Here is a 21,076-nt window from a genome sequence, read left to right as displayed (position 1 = left end):
GCAAATTTGATAATGGTGGTCATGATATTAAAAGCAATAATGGTGATTCCGACCTCAAAGGTGGCTGTCAAATAATTAAATCAGATGACAGCAGAGTCAATTTTTTTAATATTCATCAAGTTTTATACTTAATTTTAACGAATCCAATATTTGTAGGAAACAACTAAAAGAAGATTAGGAACACAATACAGCCTCGTCCAATAACAACATTTGAGAGCAAGTAGCAAGAGTTTATTGTCTAATAATAAAACACAAGGTACATCTTTATTGGAATAACATCTTGCAAATTTGCAAAAAAAATAATTTTGTGAGAAATAAACATAACAACAATGTAAATACTGCAAATAGATTTAATGTTGCCAGTGAAAAGTCACTTTTGTAAGTGTCCAACAATTCAAGCGAGATAAAACAGATAATCGTTAGACTGTCTTAATACTTATTCGGATCCAAATCCAAAGCAATCGGAATCCGACTCTCTGATTGCCTTCTTACCTGTAGTGGCTGGATGCTCCATCAGGAATCTATGCTTTTTCTAAAGAGTAATACGATTTTAACATTAGTTTGCAGATTATGACGGATACGAAAATGTTTGCCGGGAGTACAGTCAGATACAATGTTTGTGAAAATATTTCCCACTAGAACTGAAGTAATTTCTAACACGGCATTTTAAGTTTCTCTAAATCAGGGGTGTCCAAACTTTTTGCAAAGGGGCCAGATTTGGTGTATTAAAGTTTTAGGGGGCCTTGGCGGATGTTTTTTTTTACATATAACAGCAATTAATTTAAATAAATTTTACTAAGCCATGCTGTGTTTCATATTACTCTGCTTTTTTATTTTAATTTCAGCTATCTTTTGCATGTGTTTTGGTTCTTTTGAAACATGCATATCAAAATTGCATTGACATTATAATTGAAATTTAATAATCACTCGACTTCATTTTTTCAACACTAACTATTTTTCTAATAGTTGAACAGAAGTAATTGTACTCTCGGGTACAAATTACATTTAAAAACAAAACAATATCTCACCGTGGCAGTTTAATATTTATAGAATTTTTAAACACAATTACGAAAAAATGAATAAGTAATAGGCATATCAGCAAGTGCAGGGCTCATTAATAATATGACAGTAACTATAAATTATGTTGATTAAATTTTTAAATGTTTAACACGCAGGTAACACCACTTCTGCCCAATTTATTAACCCTTTGAACTTTCGTCGTTTTTTGTCAGTGCGTGTCAGTAACCCTAAGGAATCTGTCAATGATCCTAAGTTTTTAAGCTTTTATTAAATATAATTAAATATGCTCATAATACAATGAGATTTGGTAAAACATTAGTAAAAAAGTCGAGCAACCCACAGCAAATGCCATCAAACAGAAAAACACAGTGTGTCACCATTATTTGGGCCAAAACTATAAAGGTTTGTACAATTTTGAAAGACTCGTAAAACATTTACAGTAGCATCCTATCCATTGAGCACATGTTCATCATCATTTCATGATTCAAAATATATTGGAAAATTATAGCAACTATCATAAAATTTTTTTATTTGCATCACAATCATTTATGACCTATTAACAAACGAGTCGTATCAATCTTTTCGAGAATTCTGTTCTAATAAAATTTGTTATTTAATCGAAGTTAAGATATTTGAAAACTGTTACAAATGGATGAGACATTTCTGGTCAAACATCCCGTGCAAGAATGTTTACGCTGTTACTTGAAAGCTGCTTTTGTAACTATAGCCATGTGAATGCTAGAAATCCGGTCGTTAGGGATTTTGACACACCCTACGCAATGCTGGAAAATTGGCCGTTAGGGTTCTACAGGCAGACCAAACATTATTGATTTTATGACAGAGGCTACGGGCCCGGATGAAAATTGACCTCCCCCCGCCAGACATTGGACATGTCTGCTCTAGATAGTTTTGACAATCAGTACATGTATGCACTAGTGCTGCACGATATCTTTGCACGTACATTCGATTATTTGGTCTCAAAATATATCGAACATTGGAGTTGTCTTCTTTCGATATATAGTGTTAAGCTTTGACATGACAGTGCATCGTGCAGAGGAATACGTCGAATCTAGGCGTAATGTAATAAACCTAGATGCAAGGTAATTGATGAGCGATTTGGAATCCGTAGGTCTTTACCGCAATTTTTTAAGCTTCAACACAAATTTGTATGAGATTTTTAGTCATGATGACTAACTAATGATTAAATAAAAATGGTTAACAACATTATTTAACGATAATAATAAATAACTAATTAAATAACTAATAGTAAATCAATGAGGTGAGGGGGAGGTGAGTAGCTTACCAAAAGCGTGTAATAATAACTAGGTAATCATTCGCTGCCCAATATAATGTCTAGACCAGGCGTAACAACAGGTATAACACAATACGCCCTACTAAGCAAATATTTTATTACACCTAGATCCGACGATTTGCTGTAAGATACACTGAACATGAACGATATGACAGGATAATGGCTAATACGGTTGAAAAAACAGGAGTTGTCACCTCGTTACAATAAAAAGAATAAACAACTCTACTTTTGCAAAATAAAATCAGCTGATATTTCCATAAAATATCAGCTTCGATATTCATATCGACTTGAAAACTGACCAAATATAAAATCGTCCCCTGAAATATATCGTCATATCGAATTATATCGTGTTATCGTGCAGCACTAGTATGCACCCAGTTCTTCTGTACCTAGTTTGATTCTATGGTGTTAGATCAATATTCAAGAGTGCACCATACTCTGTCACTTTTTTAACCATTGAATCCAAGACAAGTACGTAGTTCGAGTGATTAAAACGGTAAAAAAAGGAAGTAGTCTAGTAGTTAAAGCTTGAAGTGAGGAAAAGAGAAAATAATTGACTATAAAAAATAAAGATACTGTAAATGTAAAAAAATAAAATAGAAAGTAAATAAATCACCTAATGTAATATAAAGTTCATATAGTTTTTGTTTCCAGTATTACCAATGTTACACCTTTTCACCTTCCCTGAAGCTAAAATGAAAAGAACATTTTTTATCGATCACAACTTCATTAGATAATTGTATATTTTGTTTTTACATGTGAACTTAACAAAGTTTTATCTAATACATTTGTTTGAATAGTACACTATATGTATTTACTAAAGAGTCATTGTAAGGTTTTGGCTAAAAATACACATTACAGTGAATTCATTTGCTCTAGCATATGGTTTTCAGAGATGAAGCAGATCTCAGAAAGAATAAAACTCATAGGTAGAGGTTTTATTTTACTGATTAGTTTTGTTACACCTGTCTTTGATGCATTTTAAACTACCAAGCAACTACTTTACTCACCATTGCCTTTGTTATCAACCCTAACTCTTCTCTCCTTCCAGGAGGCCTGAGTCGCTGAAAGAAACAAAAGTTTATTATTAATATATTGTTATCTGAATACCTGACCCGATTGACCCATCATTCATAAATATTCTATTAAATATTCTAAACTGATTAGCGATTTAAAATGCTTCTAAAGCTGGAGTTGCGGGCAATACCAAAAAGTATGTTATTTACATTTATGAGCTGCTACCATGAAAGCCAGACCGATGTCAATCTATATACATAAATCTCAATGTTTGGTTTTGTTGGTCTTCTGTTTTCTGTCGCCGCTGTATCCAGCTATAGCGATTAAAACCTAGCGATAAAAAATGTCCACCATATTGAAATTGAACTTCGCTACTGCAAGTATGCAAACCACATCGCCACAAAGCTAAGCCGTTCTTATCATATTTAGCTTATCTTCAGTATCAGTATTGTGATTAAAGCTAAATATGTACATTCTAATATGAATCAGTATTTTAATTGAATTATGATTCATATTAGATTCATATTATTCAAATATTACCTTTTGCTTTTTTGAAATATTTTTAAAAAGTCATTTCAAAATCCATTAATTTTTTTATTTGTAACTTTCAGTTGTGCGGTGTCAATTTCAAATTTTCTGTTACAGTGCAACTGTAACTGATGATGATGATGGTAATTGTTACATATGTTGAATAAAAATATTTCTCCAAGATGGTCATGCGTATGTATGTGTGTACGCGTGTCCAGCTATAGCCATTAAAATCTTAGAATTAGGAATCCGCTAACTGATGAATTCGAACTCACGGAGACTGTTACCACAAAATTAAACTCAGGCTCTCTACCACTGAGCTATACAAGACGTAATTTTCCAAGCTATTATCATTTATCATATGGCGAATTCACACGCTAATTATTTTAGCTTTGCGCCCATGCATTACAATGCCCCTGTTAAGAAACATTTGTCATCAGGTTCAATTACTATATCTGGTGTCAAAGCCAATTCTTCTCAAGCGGACAATCATAGAAAGAGCATTCGACATTCTCTCTCTGTTCAGTCAGACGACGACAGTATGATATCTCATTTTTACAGTTGTACTAGTATTAAGAGGTACCAATATCGTTGTATTCCAACTTTTGACGGATAGCTTCTGATGAAACAGTAACCTTATTTACACGCACGCACACACACTTCTATGCAAAAATTGTTATTAATAATTCAAAGTATTCAGGATTTTTATTTTGTTTTCTCAGTTTGTATTAATTGTATCATTACCGAATCATCTTTTATTGTAATCGTAGCAAAACAGACTTGATTTAGCTATTACTTGTTTTATTCAAATTTATTTGACCTGCACTAAACAGTTTCCTCATGATATGAAGTTGGAAAGTTACAGTTGTTTGACAAAATTTGAAAACCTTTACAGTCGTTTTTATTTTCTCTTAAATTATTTCAACTACGCAAAACACTTTCCTCATGATATGTAGTTTGAAACTTAGAATGGAAAATGTTGTTACATGTTAAATAAAATAAAATTTCTGTGCAAAAACCTTTTTATTACCCGAGCAACGCCGGGCATTCATCTAGTGTAATTATATAAAGCAGATAATTTTTAGCCATCAACTCCTTGTTATGATACAACAGTTGAATGACGTGGTATTATAGGGGTACCGAGAAACCTCTACTTACGAAAGTAATTCATTCAGGAGGCCATTTCCTAAGTAAAGAATTTCGTAAATAGTAAACAATTTTACCATATAACTTCTCTAGTCCTTTTCAAGCCTCCACAAAACTCAGATATAACATTTGTATAAATTAATATCTTAATAATTAATTAATCAACCAAATAATGGTTGAAACCTGTGACAAATTCATTTTAGAACTGTATCACAACATAATAAATAAAAACAATACAAAAAGAAAAACAGAAACAACTCACAAAAATTATGAGAGGTTTGTTTGTTTGTTTACTTTTGGCATTGGCCTTCTAGAGAAAGCTGAGATAAGACTGCGGAAAGTTGGAGGATAGCGGTACAAAGAGACTGGAATTATATATCGTAATTTTTTTGCTCAATAAATATTATTAAATACGTTAAAAAAAATATTTTACTTAGGGATGAACTGACAAACTGTCATACAGAACAAAAACTAGAGTTGTTAAAAATGAAAGCTGTCCTACCATGTGTGCGATACATGATACTCCAAATCATACAATAAATGAAAACGAAGCATTTTCTATTAATTGACTTTTGCAAAAGGAAACTGAATGAGGAGCAATGTCCTATGTCCTGGAGATGTTTTATTTTGCATGGATCCATTATTTTGGTTAGGTATTACTCCTACATTGTAGAAATTCAAGGTTTGCTATTGTGAACCGCGGCGTCTACTGACTGAATGAGCTAATGAAACGATAACAAAGAGTCGTGTTTTCCAAAACCTAACAAGGTAACTCGATCACCCCGTGGCAATTGTGTTAGCTCCAAAAACCAGGCTAACACAATCCTAACAGAGAACAATCATTAAACCCGGCCCATATGATAGCCGTCGCCTATCCTTGGGGGCTGTATATCATTGGTATAAATAATAGGCAGTGATGAAGCCATGTGGTATTGTTTTATGACCCAATTGCACAAACTTATAATAATACAATAATTCTATTTCTCAAGAACTCATTGAAACAAATACTGCAGAGAAACACTATTACCAACAAATGCAATTACATCCCTATTAATACTAGCACCTCATCTTTGTGTAATTGCTGCATTGCTAATAGGCAGGTGTACTTACTTAAACATTTTCGCTACTGTATACAAGTATTCATTACCTTGCTGTATACAACTAGTTGAAATGGCAGACTCTCATTTCAGTTTATTTGACGTTTACCGAAATTTTGCTAAAACACTTCGCAAGTGCAATTACTTAATTCTTAACCACAATCAAACTTTCTGTAGTCAGAGGATGATGCTCTCTGGTGTTTTTCTGACTCAACTAGTTAAATGCCCTGCTTTGCCCATTAAATAAAAAAGCCTTTTGGACAGAAAATCTATTTTTATTCAACATATACACCATTTACTATTCTAACTTTTAAACTATTTATCACGGGAAAAGTGTTTTTTGTGCAGTTCAAATAAATTAAGAGAAAAAAAGACTAGCGGTTTTCAAACTTTTTAAAACTGTGATTACAAATTTTATATCATGCAAGAAGTGTTTTTTTGAAATAAATTATGAGAAAAAATGAAACTGTAAAGGTGTTTAAATGTAAACATGCAATCATTAGCAAGTGATGGCTAATTGTAGTCTGTTTTGCAACGATTACAATTAAAAACTATTTGGTATACGATTATATGATTTTAGTTTGTTTCGGTGTTGGCATCATAAGGCGAAAATATTGTATAGACGTATAGAGTGGATTAAAAACCCATATTAATTACCTAATGCAATCACTGCCTGTTACAAATCATCAAAATAACTAGAAATTCCACTGTCATACAGCCCACGACCAAAGTGATATTGGAAAAAAGAAAGGGTACTGATGGTTGAGAAATGCAATATTAGCAGTCAAATAGGATAACTGCAATGGTAGCTGTAATGTACTGGGTGTGGGTGTTATTATATACAACAAATAGCAATAATGAAAGGAAAAGATTATACGTTTATATCTCTCCTCCAGCAAAAAGAGAAATGCAATATCGGCCAATATTAGAAGTAAAATGCACTGATATAGATTTTTAGAAAATCTGTACTACGTAGCCATTGTTCTGTAGTCATCCAAACCTATAATTAACTATTGTAATAATCTCATTAGAACCGTTAGAAAAAAATATCATCGTCTTTCCCTTTAGGCTAATTACACTGCGCTAGGTTTTTAGAAAACCTGTACTACGTAGTCATTGTTCTGTAGTCATCCAAACTTATAATTAATTATTGTAATAATCTCATAAGAACTGTTAAAAAATATCATCGTCATTTCATTTACTTATACTTCGTTGGACATCAGCTAGAATACGAAAGTACTCAAATGTGTCAGCAAATGAAATTGAAAATGAAAATATTTAAATCGACAAGAATGCAACGATTTCTGTACTCCTATGCTAGTTGCCGAAACCTTGGGAACAATGCGATAGACTGGTGAAAAGTGCACGTTTTTTTCGTGAAATGCGCAAGACTTTATCGTTCTATTCTCTGTTCCTTGGCGTTTCAATTTCCGGTCTTAAGTTTTATTAAACCAAGCCTTTCAAGCGTTTTGTGACGATTTTCGTCCTAATAAATTTGTCTATTTATGTATAATCCTATCAGATGGGTGTGATGGAAACGTATGTTGCCATCTCCTTTATTCTTTATATCATTTGGAGTTGTATTCTCTTTTTCATTTATGTAACCACGCCCCTAAAGGAGGCTGGCCTTTGCTACCTTATTTGCATATTCAGCTGTATTTAAGGCAGAGCCTCGGCTCATTTACGTTGTTCAATATATGCCTTGCATTTGGAACCATACTCTTCTGTTACTTGCGCAATAGCAGAACCACACCGAGCACTTACTTTACTCCAAGACTCAGTCTATGGACTGTGCTTTGGGAGTAAAGCCACAGAAACACTGTCGACCCCGTCGACCTCAGGTCGACCTTGTCGAACTAGTATAGTACCACTCAGGGAGCAATTCCTGTTGTAAGGTGGTTGATGTGGACCGGTGGTGTAAGTCGACCTAGTCGCCTCCGCGTGTTGGTCACGGGCAACCCTTACACAGCCCCTGTGAAGAGTGAATGCAGACCGGTAGAGTAAGCCGACCTAGTCGCCTCTACGTGTTGGTCGCAGGATCCAACACATGGGTTAGTTTTAGGAATTTGCGGTAACCTTTCAAAGGCTTGGTAACATATTTAAATAGGTTGATATGCATTTTGTATCATTATTATACTTAAACGACTTTACTGAAAAATAGTTAAATTTGTTGATAAGATTTCGTTGCAAGGGTTTGGTGACGGCTGTTAACGGATAATTTTTCGGGAGTTGTGTGCACATGTGCATTTATCATAATTCTCTCAATCAATCGTTTCACTCTTGTTTGGTCGTGGGATCATCTTTAAAAATAGTAACAAAACATCATGTCAACTCTAGTAAATATAGTTACCTACACTAACTTTAGTGCATTTTGTAGGTATGATCTGCAAAATAATGTAACATTACAATGTACTTGCAACTTGTACTTGCACTTGTACTTGTGTTTTAAATTGCACTCACGAATAGCAAGTTGGCCGAGGCACAAAACTAACATACAGGCCAATGTACAAAAGGCCTTTCAACCTTTCATATCTAAAAAATTTCTTCTGTAAGTCAAAGCAGAGTTTCTACCAAAAGATGTTTCATAACTAAAAATTTCATATGTAGTTTTTCGCAAGTGAAAGGTCCACTGACCTTTGCATTAAACAAACCATAGTAAATACCAGCTCCTTCATCACTTTTTCCGTTGAAATATCTTGAATATGTTAACAACACCTGCTCATGTAAATTCGGTGAAATTGATTTTTTAAACCATTTTACTATTTCATGTTGCTCTCATTATGCAATTGAGAACAAAATGACTAACCTTTCTTCCAGTTCCTGATTTCAACATCTTGGACCGTGGCAGTCTTTCTCCGCTTTGAGAAGATAGAGCAGGAGAAACTGGATCATTCGCCTGCGATTGGTTACAGTTATTTAGGGCATTAGCGGTGGGCTTCGTATGAGTCAAAGGCGAACGCTTGCTGCTATGGGATAAATTGCTGGTTTTCGAAAGGTTGACAAGCTGGGTCTCTGGTGATTTAGCTTGCAAGGATTTATTGACAACCTATCAACAAACTCCAAGGTTATTATATGAATATCAATTTTTATAGGATATGTAATTATTATATTAAAAGATTGCTAGTGTAGTTTTTAACAGAGATGTAGCTGCTTTCATTTAAATTGTTATATCAACAAGTGGTCCAAGGGAGATTCAGATTCAAAGGGATTCGCAGCAAATAAGATAGACAAATTCTACAGAAAGGTTTCCAGGATACAATTAAACAGCTCGGTAAGCGGGAAGGGCAGGGAAGCAATGCATGGAATTAGTTCACCCTAGGCAGTCTTTTCAACAAAACAGTTTTTATTACACCGTTTTGAACTAGATTGAAATGGATATGCAGCCTAGAACAGAATTTATCAACCACAAGTACAGACTATGGTAATTAAAGGTCTTATTCTATATATCTACAAAACTGAATCCTCACCTAAATTTTCGAAACCATACATTAATAGTGCTTTAGGCCACATATGCAAAGTGGGCGTTATTTTAATACAGACAGTCTTTTTGAAAACAGCAAAAGCAAATTACATTGCCAAAAGTTGTATATACATTACAAAATAAAACTTTCAACGTTTCAATGGTAAAACATTAACTAAAACACTAGTATATTGTAAGAATGTGTATAGCTTATAATTTATAATTAAAACATTAAAATGATATATTTGCAGCAGACATAAAATGTTTGGCAATATAGTTTCATTTTATTGCCCTCAAAAAGTCGTGTAAATTAATTACGGCAGAATACAAAAAATGTAATATATTATCCGCTATAAGCTTATTGGATTAGTTAAATTTTTCTGGCTAATGTTTAGCCTATGATTGGATACCTGATAAAACTGACACCCACCACATTGAACTTTTTCAGAGTAGAGCACTGTCCACAAGGTGTGATGGAGAATAACTGAACAACAATATTGACATTTTTCTAGTTTAAGTTGGCAGTTTCATTTTCGCATTATGGTGGCACATTTACGATTGTAGCAATGGAGTTTACGTAATGATCATGTTTCACAGCTTATTGCTCTACAGTTACAACAAGAATTGCTTATTATATTTGAGTACGTACTCCACACCAAACACTTTTTTGTTGTTGTAGCGATTGCTTAATTAAAAAATGTTGCCAAGTATCAGCAGAATGTTCACAAATAGAATGGAAAGTTGGCACCATACCTACAGGCTAATCACAGTTTATCGTATTGGCATGGCAATAGCTATCATTAGAGTCGCTTTGTTAAGTAGCACAGAAATCTGAGTGCTATGGTAAAAAGTGAATTGAAAATTCAAAAAATTCTGAAACTGAAAATTGTAAATTGTGTATACAATGAGAAAAGACAAACTGCAAAATGCTAACAATTTATTAAAAAAAAATGATAGCAACTAGATAATCATAAACTGCAAACCTCTATATCAAGAACCGAAGTATCAGATTCTGATGGTGCCACGATGAGGCTCTTCTGCTCTATTGGAGTGCTAAACACAACCCTATTAGATTTTGAAGCAGAGCCTAAATTCCGCAGTATTCCCTTCGGATTGTCCTACAAGTCGAATAGCAGCTGTGATTGCCATAATCAAAACCATAAAAAATTACTGCCCATTCATTATACTCCTACATGAAGTGACTATATAGCTAATTAGAGCTGTGAGAGTTTATAACACATAACTAATGTTTACCAATAGGAAGCTTGAGTTAGGAGTACGTGGAGTATTGAATGCAGAATGAACTGTTATGGAGCTTTCAGACTTTGGTGTTACATTGTCACTTATGGGCATGCTTTTTAAGGGTGTAGTAGAGTCCAGAGAAGCAGGTGACCTCCCAACTGTTGGAGTAGATGGCAAACCTGCTGGAACTTGCTTCATAGGTGTGCTATACGAAGTCGGTTTGATTGTCGCTTGCTGAACCGAAGGGGGGGTGGCAACAGGAGTCAGTGGAGTTGCAACTGAAGCCCATCTGGATTTAAGATTCTGTACAGCTGACATCAATTTGTTAAACTCGCATTCCTGTAATGCAATGCATACAAATGTTAAAAATGTTAAGGTTTGATATAAAAATCTAGGTGAGCAAATGGTTTTTCAAATCTTGCAGCCTAATCAGCGAAATCAATAGTAAGTTACCTAAGCCTTCACTTTAAAGATGTGGTTGCGCCAAAAAGGTCAATTTAATGAAATTAAGGTCCATAAAAGCCTAAAACCTCAACTACAATTTGATGCCATTTTTGTCTTTGTAGACCAACCCTGTCCAGAGATATATATGCGTTTGAATGAGGCCCTCTTTTAAAAAGCTCACGTTCCAGCGGGTGCTTCTTTCGTGACGTCAATAAAGAAACCCATCGAAAACCACTAAAGAAAACCATCTGAAAAGAAACCACGATCGATAAATATAATGTTGCTTCATTAGCCAATCATCAGCGCAAAATTTTTATATAGGTCGTAATAAATGTTATCACTCGTAAAACGCGTTGTCTGTGATCTCAAATTTAGGGATTTTACTCGATTATTAAATCGCATGGACATCGATAATTACTAAATTAATTAACATCGTTACTTTAATTAATTACTCGATCGACATGCTTTATTGACGAACAACAGAATTGTAAAAATTACTGTAAAGTTACTGCGAAGGTGACTCCGAGTTTTCTGAGCAACAGATGGTTAAAGTGCTACAGAGGGAGATAGGAGAATGGAGGTAAATTTATCTTTTACTTTTAGTCTTCTATAGATATACTGTTGAGTCTACATTCAGATTATATTCCCCTGTTTGACGTTATAATGTAATTTCTTGTGCGTGTGCGAGATACGTTTGCACGGTGAGTTCTTGACGGCTTCTTTTTAATCCATAGCATCTAGCAATACAAGGGCTTAGATTGATGAATATACTAAAGGTAATATTTTTAGTACTCATTAATACATGTACTAATTAATAAAATTATAACTTTTTGCTATCACTAATCATTGTTTTACCGTTCATTTTTTATTGGTTCACCTAGCTACGTTTGCTTCAAATTTTCTGTGGCAGTTTTATCTAGTAAATTAAACTAATGATTTGACTTTAGATGTTCACTTCTCACTTGTAAAAAGTGAAGAAAATCGATTGATCAATGCAAATCTTTAACTTCCAGTACCAAAGCTTCGAATCGTTGGCTTGGCGTACTTATGCCTTTGTTAAACATTAATCGTTTTTAAAATTACACTCGCAATCTATCTAACTCCCAATTTGAAAGCTTTCAGTAGATACGCGTTAGAATGACATATCTATGAATGACATATATTTATTGCATTTGTTTTACTGATTACAGGATGTTTATATCGTCCCACCCGCCGAAGCAGCTTTGTCAGTGTGGAAACTGCCACAAATGGAAAAGAGAGACTTGAATGTGTGCTGCATAAACCATGATATTTTGCTTGAGTTTGCTGCAGTAGATGAATTTGTTTTATTGTATAAGCTAAAACTATGTGAGTGGCCACGACTTGATGAGTATTTTTAATAAAAGCTTTATGCCGAGATGAAATTTTTTGGCTTTTAAAAATTATATAATAAAATAATATTGTTGAAGATAATGCAAAACATGATTTTCAGAATATTGTGAATTGGATACGGTATATGGATCTCCGCAGAACTGGAGAATGTGAGTTCAAATCCAGTTTGCAGCAGATTTCTCATCCTTAAAACTCTATTCCTATGTTTATTCTTTTCAAAGACGCAGCTTGCTTATTTTACTTACGGTAGTAAGAAACTAGTTTTCGGTGTGGGCAATGATATACAGCCCCACCCCAAGATAGGCGACGGGCATAATGTGGACGAGGCTTTTGGGAAGCTGTATATCGTTAGTGTGGGTAGCAACGGAACTGTGCCGATACAAAGAACTTATTCTACATAGCTTGCTTGACAGAATTACCGTAGACTGGTAGAATTGGTAGTCGGTACTCAAATGTTTACACAGCATTTGGAGAAAGTGAGTAAGACAAATTTTCAAATTTCGTTATTTGAGGCCTTTGAAACATTCATAATAATGTATCTGTAGCTGGAGTTAAAATTTTGTTCCAGCCAACATGAGCAAATACAAAATAAAATATATGCCAATAGAGCCGCGTAGGACTAGACTTTTATTGCAAATAGCCGATGTGAATACAAGATGTATTGACAGATATATCACACGTGACATCATTTTGGGCAAGTCTGAGCATGTTTTTTTGGCCTGAGCGTTTTTACCGCGGTCAGATTTTTTTGATTTTAATCTTCAAAAATCTTGGCAATGAAATCGCCTAACACAACAAACAACATATCAACTGATAGAGAAAAAAAATGCTTTCTTTTAAGATCAACTCAAATTTGATGCACATCTTTAAACCTTTTGAAATTGAAAAAAATGGAAACTGCCAAGCAGAATATATATGCACTAGCTGTGCTATCTGGCAATGCCCGAGTATTAAAATCTACTATATAAATGGCAATCGTTGTCTGTCTGTGTGTATGTGTGTGTCCGCCTTATAGAGTACCGTACTTTTCGGACTATTAGCCGCTACTAGGTATTTGGGGAGCATTAACGGAAATCTCCGGTTAGTGCGCCTCTGCATAACCTGTTCATCGTTTCTACACAAAAATCACGAGATCTCTGGTTAGCGCGTAGTAATTTACATGCAATTAATATTTACTGCCAACATGTACCGATATGGTCACGTAAACGTTTGTTACTTGCGGTCAATGGAAAAAACGCAGTTCTCACCTACTAAACTTCCACATCAAAACGGTAGGTTGCTTCTTATTCAATGTTGTACTGTCTATGAATTGCCACACTTTCAATACATAACCCTTTCACTAGCGTCCATGTACAAATTTAGCTATCGGCCTACTGCCAGCCATTTTGCCGATATTGCTTCATGGTATTTTTTCAATTTGAAACTCCATCTATAACGTTTGTTTTGGTTATATATTTTATTTTGCCAACATGTTAACAAGCACTGCTATGCAAAATATTCATTGTATCTATACTTTGTGCATTGATAAAGCGATGTGAAGCTACAAAGCAAAACGATCCTCTACAATGTTCCTTATTTTTACAAAACCATTACTTTCATTTATTTTTACAAAACCATTACTTTCATCGCCATCAGAGTTGCTATTGCTATTTTAATTATCTGTGAAATCACAAAAATCTGAATCGGCCATAATGTCATCAACATAAGTAGCTATTTGTTTTCTAACTCTGTGGCGTTTTCAAAACTTACACAAAAAATGGTTGTTTTTAACAACTTCGGGTACGATTGCATAATCTAATTTCGCGTTCAGGTATAATTAAATCAAGAAAAAGAAAAGGTAGAGAAATATCTCCCTCTTGGAGGAGAGATTGAAAAATGCTGGAATGTAAGAACAACTGTAATTCCAGTAGTCATTGGGGCACTGGGCACAATAACACCGGCGCATAAAATGTGGCTTGCCCAGATTCCGACAGCAGTCAACTCAGGTGAGTTGCAGAAAAGTGCGCTATTGGGAACAACTAAGATCTTTAGGCGGGTGCTCCAACTCCCAGGTCTCTGGTAGGAGACCCGAGTTAGAGCAGAAATATCAGCATATTATTAGTATATATATAGTAGATATATACTATATATATACTATGCCAAAACTAGACAAAGCCAAGTATGGCTTTGTCTAGTCTTGGCATAGTATATATAGTATATATATATATGTATATATATATATATATATACAGTCAAACATGGATAACTCGCCCTCGGATAGCTCGAACACATGGTTAACTCGAAAGGTTTCTTTGGTCCATTCCCACGTAATGATAAATTGCTTTAGATAACTCGACCTCAACTCTGTTAACTCGAACAGTTTTTTGCTCAATGGCTACCGAAACGGTTGTTATCGCTTTAGAAAATCACTTTATTCCAAGTCATAGAGGTAAACCTCAACTTTTCGTAATTCATAGGCGTCGTTATTACCACCATCGGCAAAATATTTTTGTCAACGACTTTTCTAAAGGTTTGGTGAACTTTGATTTTTACCAAACATCCGCTTAGCAATGGCCCTTCGGAAGCAAGGAAAAGTGAGGTAACTTTCGTATAAACTTCAAGAAAAATCAGCAAAATTGATCTTGGTTAAAAACACTCAAGAGAAAAGGATGTATTTTCTTCTGAGCATTTCAACAACGATCGAGTTTTGCCAATTTTAATATAAAAATGTCCTGACAATAACATCACCTCAAACAACAAACCAATCTCAAGTGATAGAAAAGTCTCTATACTTTTTGATAAAAACGTTTTAAACTTTACATTAAAAGCAATTAATTTGAAACAAGCCATTTATGCTTTTGAATTATATTATAGTTTGTATATGTACATGTATCTACTAATAAATAAATACATGGACTTGTGACAGTTCTCTGATAACTTGAACGCTCTGATAACCCGAACACTTTCGCTCTGTCCTGTGAAGTTTGAGTTATCCATGTTTGACTGTATATAGATGCACATAGTATGCTAAGCCAATGCAGCTGTAATGTAACAGAAACATAGAGTGGTACCTTTGCCAGTAGCCTATTCGACAAATCTTGTTTTTCTTGGGTCTCCTTTGCTAAAGCCATTGCCATCACGTTCTAGAATGTGCATAATGACAATTAGTCTTTCAAAAAGTATCGCCTAGAGATTTCTGATTGAGATTATTCTTTGTGTTAGAAAGTCTAAAAAAACCTTTGAGATAGTATTTACATATACCAAAAGAGAACAGACAGATCAAGTATGGCACACAGAACTAAAAACAAGTCACTTTATTTCAAGATTTTCATATCTGTTTAAGGAGAAACTAGCGGAATGCCCGGCGTTGCATGGTATTAAAAATCAGCTTATAAACAACGAGAGGAAATGTAGTTGCCTGTCACTTGTCATTAGCCTGACATATTACCAATGGCTAATTTGAGTAAGCTTACTAACAAGAGCTAACTACTTGTTCTCACAGGAGAGAAAGCATGAATTGCGTTGCTTTGTAACGGAGAGTGGTAGCGTATTCTCACCCACATAGCGACATATATCACCCATTGAATTGCCATATTGGCCGTATTGCCCAGACATCAAATCTTCGGCGATACGGATCCTTCATTTCAATATTTTAATAGCTATAGCTGGACAAACTGAATTACAGATACACAGACTTTGAAATTTATATATATAGATGTACTAGAAAAAACTCGTGAACCATTTGGAGATTACTTTAGGCAATTAACTTGACTTCTCCTGCTAACCCATATTGAATGAGCAATATCTTGTAATGACTTATCACCTAATTGTTTCTACATAACTCTCATTTACCAAACTGCATTTTGTCGAAAAATACTGTCTGGGTAAATGTGAACCGTACCTTTTTTGTTTGGCGACATTTCTGCCTACAGCATGAACCTACCTTATAGCTATAACATGACTACTTTACATTACATTTGGCCTATGGTTACAATTAAGGAACTATACCTTTTCCATCAAACTTTTCTCTAAAGAGTCTTTGGTAATCTGTAAATCTTGATTGAGATCTTCAACTTTCTGTGTCTCCTAAAGTAAACATAGCATTCAGGCACATCAACTATTGAAAAATAAAAAAGTGAATATACAGCACGTAAGGGTACTGATATTAGTTTTTCTGTTTTTAAAAGCTTCATGTCGATAATAACCTGTTCAAATAAATCTAGCATATATGGGTTATTCATAAATAAATACATATACCATACCTTGACATGTACTGAGCGTTTTCAATGTTATAAAAAAGCTATTAACTTCAACAAACCTCTGCAAGTGTTTTTGCAATTTTACTGAGCTTGTCCTGTAGATCAGCTTCTGTTTTTGTAAAATTAGCTGTATTCGCCAAAAGATTGGCTTCTAGTTCAGCTGTACGACAATTCATTTCCTTTTCTAATGATGCTATTTGCTGTTTTCCATTAGCAACAGCCTCATCAAGCATTCGTTGCAGTTCATACTGTGCTTTGCTAAAAGCTGTTGTCTTCTCCTTGATAGTTGATTCATATTCAAGTTTTTGGTTCATCATTGATTCCTCAAGAGAAACGAGCTTGCTGTCACTTTGCATTAGTAAGTCTTCATAATCAGCAGCTGCCTTGTTCAGCTAAGAGAAGAACCACAATCATATCAAACTTCTCATAGAATCAATGTTTGCAATTTTAAGACACTAGGCAAAATCGAAGCTACATGTACACTAGCTGATTAACCGTTTTCATATTACAAATACGCCAGCCGAATTGCAACAATTTCGATTACTTGGACTTTATAATACAAAAGTGATATGCTTTTGTCACTCAACTTTTTCCTTCATTCTTGTTAGTTGTAAGTGTGCGCAGTTTGAATCAATAATTTAAGCAGCTCTGTATCAAGACAAACAGCTTTAATTACAGTGATCTTTAATCAACCTAATCAAAAATATTTTTTGTATTATAATGTTATTATGATTTTAGGTTTTAAAACTCTTTGGGGATACTATGTAATATTGTTAAATCATACAGCTTACATTGTTTTTTTGCTAAGTAAATCATACACGCTAATTCCAATTTTGTACTCAAAATAGAGATTGGTACACTCCATTTTCGTTTTTGAAGGCTTGTTTACAGCGATTCAATATCCGTGTCGCAAACGACACCGATATTGAACCTGCAGCAATTGCTTTACAATTCTGGTGTATTGAAGGTACTCAGCTTTTAAAAACTCTACTACTTCGTTTTTAAATTGAATAATTGTTTGCAATTTAATGAACTTGCAATGCACTTATCATTAAATATTATGTGATTCACTAGTTTGACAGACATAATAATGATAGCAAATAATATACACCGTTAAACCTAAAGAGCAATCACCTCGCTTACAAAGTTGTGGACATGCAATATAGGATTGTACTTTACTTTTCTCAACATATGAAGTACTTTTTAATGTACGACACCCAAATCTTTTGAAATATTGCAGTGTTTAAATCAGTACAGTTTTCTTTCATATATTTTCGATTGACAATGTTTGAATATTATTTGACAGTGCTTCATGATAGTGTTAGCAGAGGTTAAAAAATAAAAACACAATGCCTTTATGAAAATTAAATCAAAGAATAGAAAAAAATGTGAGCAAACAACCTAAAATCTATTTTTTTTAGGAATATTTGAAGCCATTGTGGACTTGTCATGAATAACAAAATGAACGTTAGGCAAAAACATACTTTAAACTAGTGAAAGTGGAAATGCTTGGGGTGATAACTAAAAGTAATACGCACGAAATATGTAAAATATAAATAATAAAGTACAAAAATAAGGGATGCTAATTGAAAACTAAAATCGTTTAAGTTACACTAGTTTCTTATCCTTTAATTAGACATTAGTTATTTGGTTTTTTGCATAAAATTTAGTGTTTGATTTTTATTATATCATATTATATCCATCCGCTCTATTGCTATAGGTATTTACCTGAACCTTTATTAAGTATTGCTGAACGCATTAAACAAGGTGCCTATAATCCGTACAATAATATTTCCTCTAACAGATGATTTTATTATATGAAACCAATATTTTAAGGATTAACTTGGTATGTTGGAGGTTTTATCGTATAAACAATGATATACAGCCCCCCCCCCCCAGGATAGCCGACGGCAATCATGTGGGCGGGACTTAATGATCGAGCTCTGTTGGAATGAACCCGAACACAGCACCCGAACAAACAAATATGCTGAATAAAGCCCCTTGTAAATTTACAAGTATATTATGAACTATAGTGGTTATTTTACTGATCTGTTAAATTCATTTTGTTGTCAAATAAATATTGTCAATATTTATTTGACAACAATATTGTCAAATAAATTATTTGCATCCCAATATTGTCACCATTATGATCAGCCAGTTGCCATTCACATGCGTTGGTGATGTTAATAGTCACAATCGTAAAATAGCCCAAATTCGGTTTTATATTTAGATTTTGAGTGTGAAACTACATTGCACAGCTTTGCCTGCTGTCCCATCTTATTGGCCGGGTAAAACAATGTCACAACAATGAAAGACTTTGTCATTTGATAGTAGGGGTGGCAAAATATTAATCGAAAACTAGGAAAAAAAGGCCATTGTTCGGGTAATTTTGGGTTGATTATATTCAATTTTAAGCATATACTACGACCTTTACCAATTTCAAATTAGTAAAAGTAGGTAATTTGAGATGTTTTATTTTGCATGGATCCAATATTTTGGTTAGGTATTACCCCTACATTGTAGAAATTCAAGGTTTGCTATTGTGAACCAGGCGTCTACTGACTGAATGAGCTAATGAAACGATAACAGTGAGTCGTGTTTTCCAAAACCTAACAAGATAACGCGCATGCCCCGCGGCAATTGTGTTAGCTCCAAAAACCAGGCTAACACAATCCTAACAGAGAACAATCATTAAAACCCGCCCATATGATAGCCGTCGCCTATCCTTGGGGGCTGTATATCATTGGTATAAATAATAGGCAGTGATGAAGCCATTTGGTATTGTTTTATGACCCAATTGCGCAAACTTATAATAATACAATAATTCTATTTCTCAAGAACTCATTGAAACAAATGCTGCAGAGAAACACTATTACCAACAAATGCAATAACATCCCTGCTAATGCTAGCACCTCATCTTTGTGTAATTGCTGCATTGCTAATAGGCAGGTGTACTTACTTAAACATTTTCGCTACTGTATACAAGTATTCATTACCTTGCTGTATACAACTAGTTGAAATGGCAGACTTTCATTTCAGTTTATTTGACGTTTACCGAAATTTTGTTCAAACACATTGCAAGTTAGCCTGTCTTGACAAACTGTTGTTTTTTGCGGAGTTGTCCCCCCTCGAGCGATCAACAACAGCTTGTCGCAAAACGTACTGCACCTGATGCATCAGCTGCACTTATAGGGAGTTGTTATCTTCCGTCTACGCGGCTTGGTTGCGATGTTCTGTCGGTCACTCCATTGGTAATCATAACGACTTCGCACAAAATTTATGTAGAAAAATTAAAATAAGAACGTTTAACTAGCGACCCGTCTCTGCAGTGAACTTTAGTAGAATTTGAGAACTTAGGCAACAACAGCGACTAAACATGTCGTTATTTGGGCGTTCAGTCAGTTTTAATTCTATTTTTGTATCAGTCAATTTGTTCTTATTGGTTTTATTTTTAATATATTTTATTTTTAAGTTCTACTAAAGTTTATTATAGAGACTGGTCTTTGGTTAAACGTTGTAATCTTATTTTTTTCTACATAAACTTTTGCGTGAAATCAGTTATGATTACCAATAGATCGACCGACATAACATCGCAGCCGAGCCGAGTAGACGGAAGAGAACAACTCCCTATAAGTGCAGCTGATGCATCAGGTGCAGTACGTCTTGTGACAAGCTGTTGTTGCTCGCTCGCTCGACGGGGGACAACTCCGCAAAAAACAACAGTTTGTCAAGACAGGCTAACTGCAAGTGCAATTACTTAATTCTTAAAGGTTGACTTACAATAAAATTCACATTACAGTTATTTGGTATCAAAAGATTCGCCATGTCTTACTCTGCTGTGTTGTAGGTGCCAAATATGTGGGAATGTCATTAAAAGCTCAAAAACGAACAGAAAATCGCAGCCACACGAGACCGCCCTAGTTAGGATTCGTTTTTCAAAATGGCTAAAATGTGACGTTTGTGTGCTAAAACGTGTGCGAGATAGTTTATGTTTACACTTTCATGCATCCTTATTCGTCGAACTATTTTCACAAATATACTTCCTGCTTGCGATAAAAACCATGTCTATTGTTCTTACGCGTCTATTTTATCGGCATCGTAATGCTGCAACTTTGAGCACTGATATCTCAAAACATAGCATAAAAATATGTTTAATTGTTTAAACTTAGCTTGAACGATTGCATATCATCCTCTGATAAAA

The 21,076-nt window shown here is 34.4% G+C and overlaps 2 protein-coding genes across 2 annotated transcripts in view; both read right to left on the bottom strand.

Annotated features, from left to right (window-relative positions):
• Positions 1–232: 232 nt before the first annotated feature.
• On the bottom strand, positions 233–17,046 carry LOC137404581 (mucin-2-like). The gene is made up of 8 exons (XM_068090806.1): positions 16,935–17,046; positions 16,625–16,702; positions 15,688–15,759; positions 10,835–11,161; positions 10,564–10,698; positions 8,927–9,166; positions 3,343–3,396; positions 233–532 (listed from the first exon to the last, which is right to left on the bottom strand). Exons 2-8 carry the CDS (start codon positions 16,631–16,633, stop codon positions 437–439), a joined length of 933 nt encoding a protein of 310 aa, XP_067946907.1. The 5' UTR covers positions 16,634–16,702; positions 16,935–17,046; the 3' UTR covers positions 233–436.
• Positions 16,926–21,076, bottom strand: part of LOC137404976 (paramyosin-like) — a 16,624-nt gene continuing 12,473 nt past the window's right edge. Inside the window, exon 9 of the mRNA XM_068091204.1 lies at positions 16,926–17,267. Within this exon, the coding sequence (XP_067947305.1) occupies positions 16,926–17,267 (342 nt within the window). The remainder of the gene's footprint in view (positions 17,268–21,076) is intronic.

Source organism: Watersipora subatra, chromosome 9, assembly GCF_963576615.1.
Source record: "Watersipora subatra chromosome 9, tzWatSuba1.1, whole genome shotgun sequence".
In the NCBI taxonomy this organism is placed as follows: Eukaryota; Metazoa; Bryozoa; class Gymnolaemata; order Cheilostomatida; family Watersiporidae; genus Watersipora; species Watersipora subatra.
The sequence above is the reverse complement of the archived record's forward strand: the minus strand, read 5'-3'. Positions and strand labels throughout refer to the sequence as shown.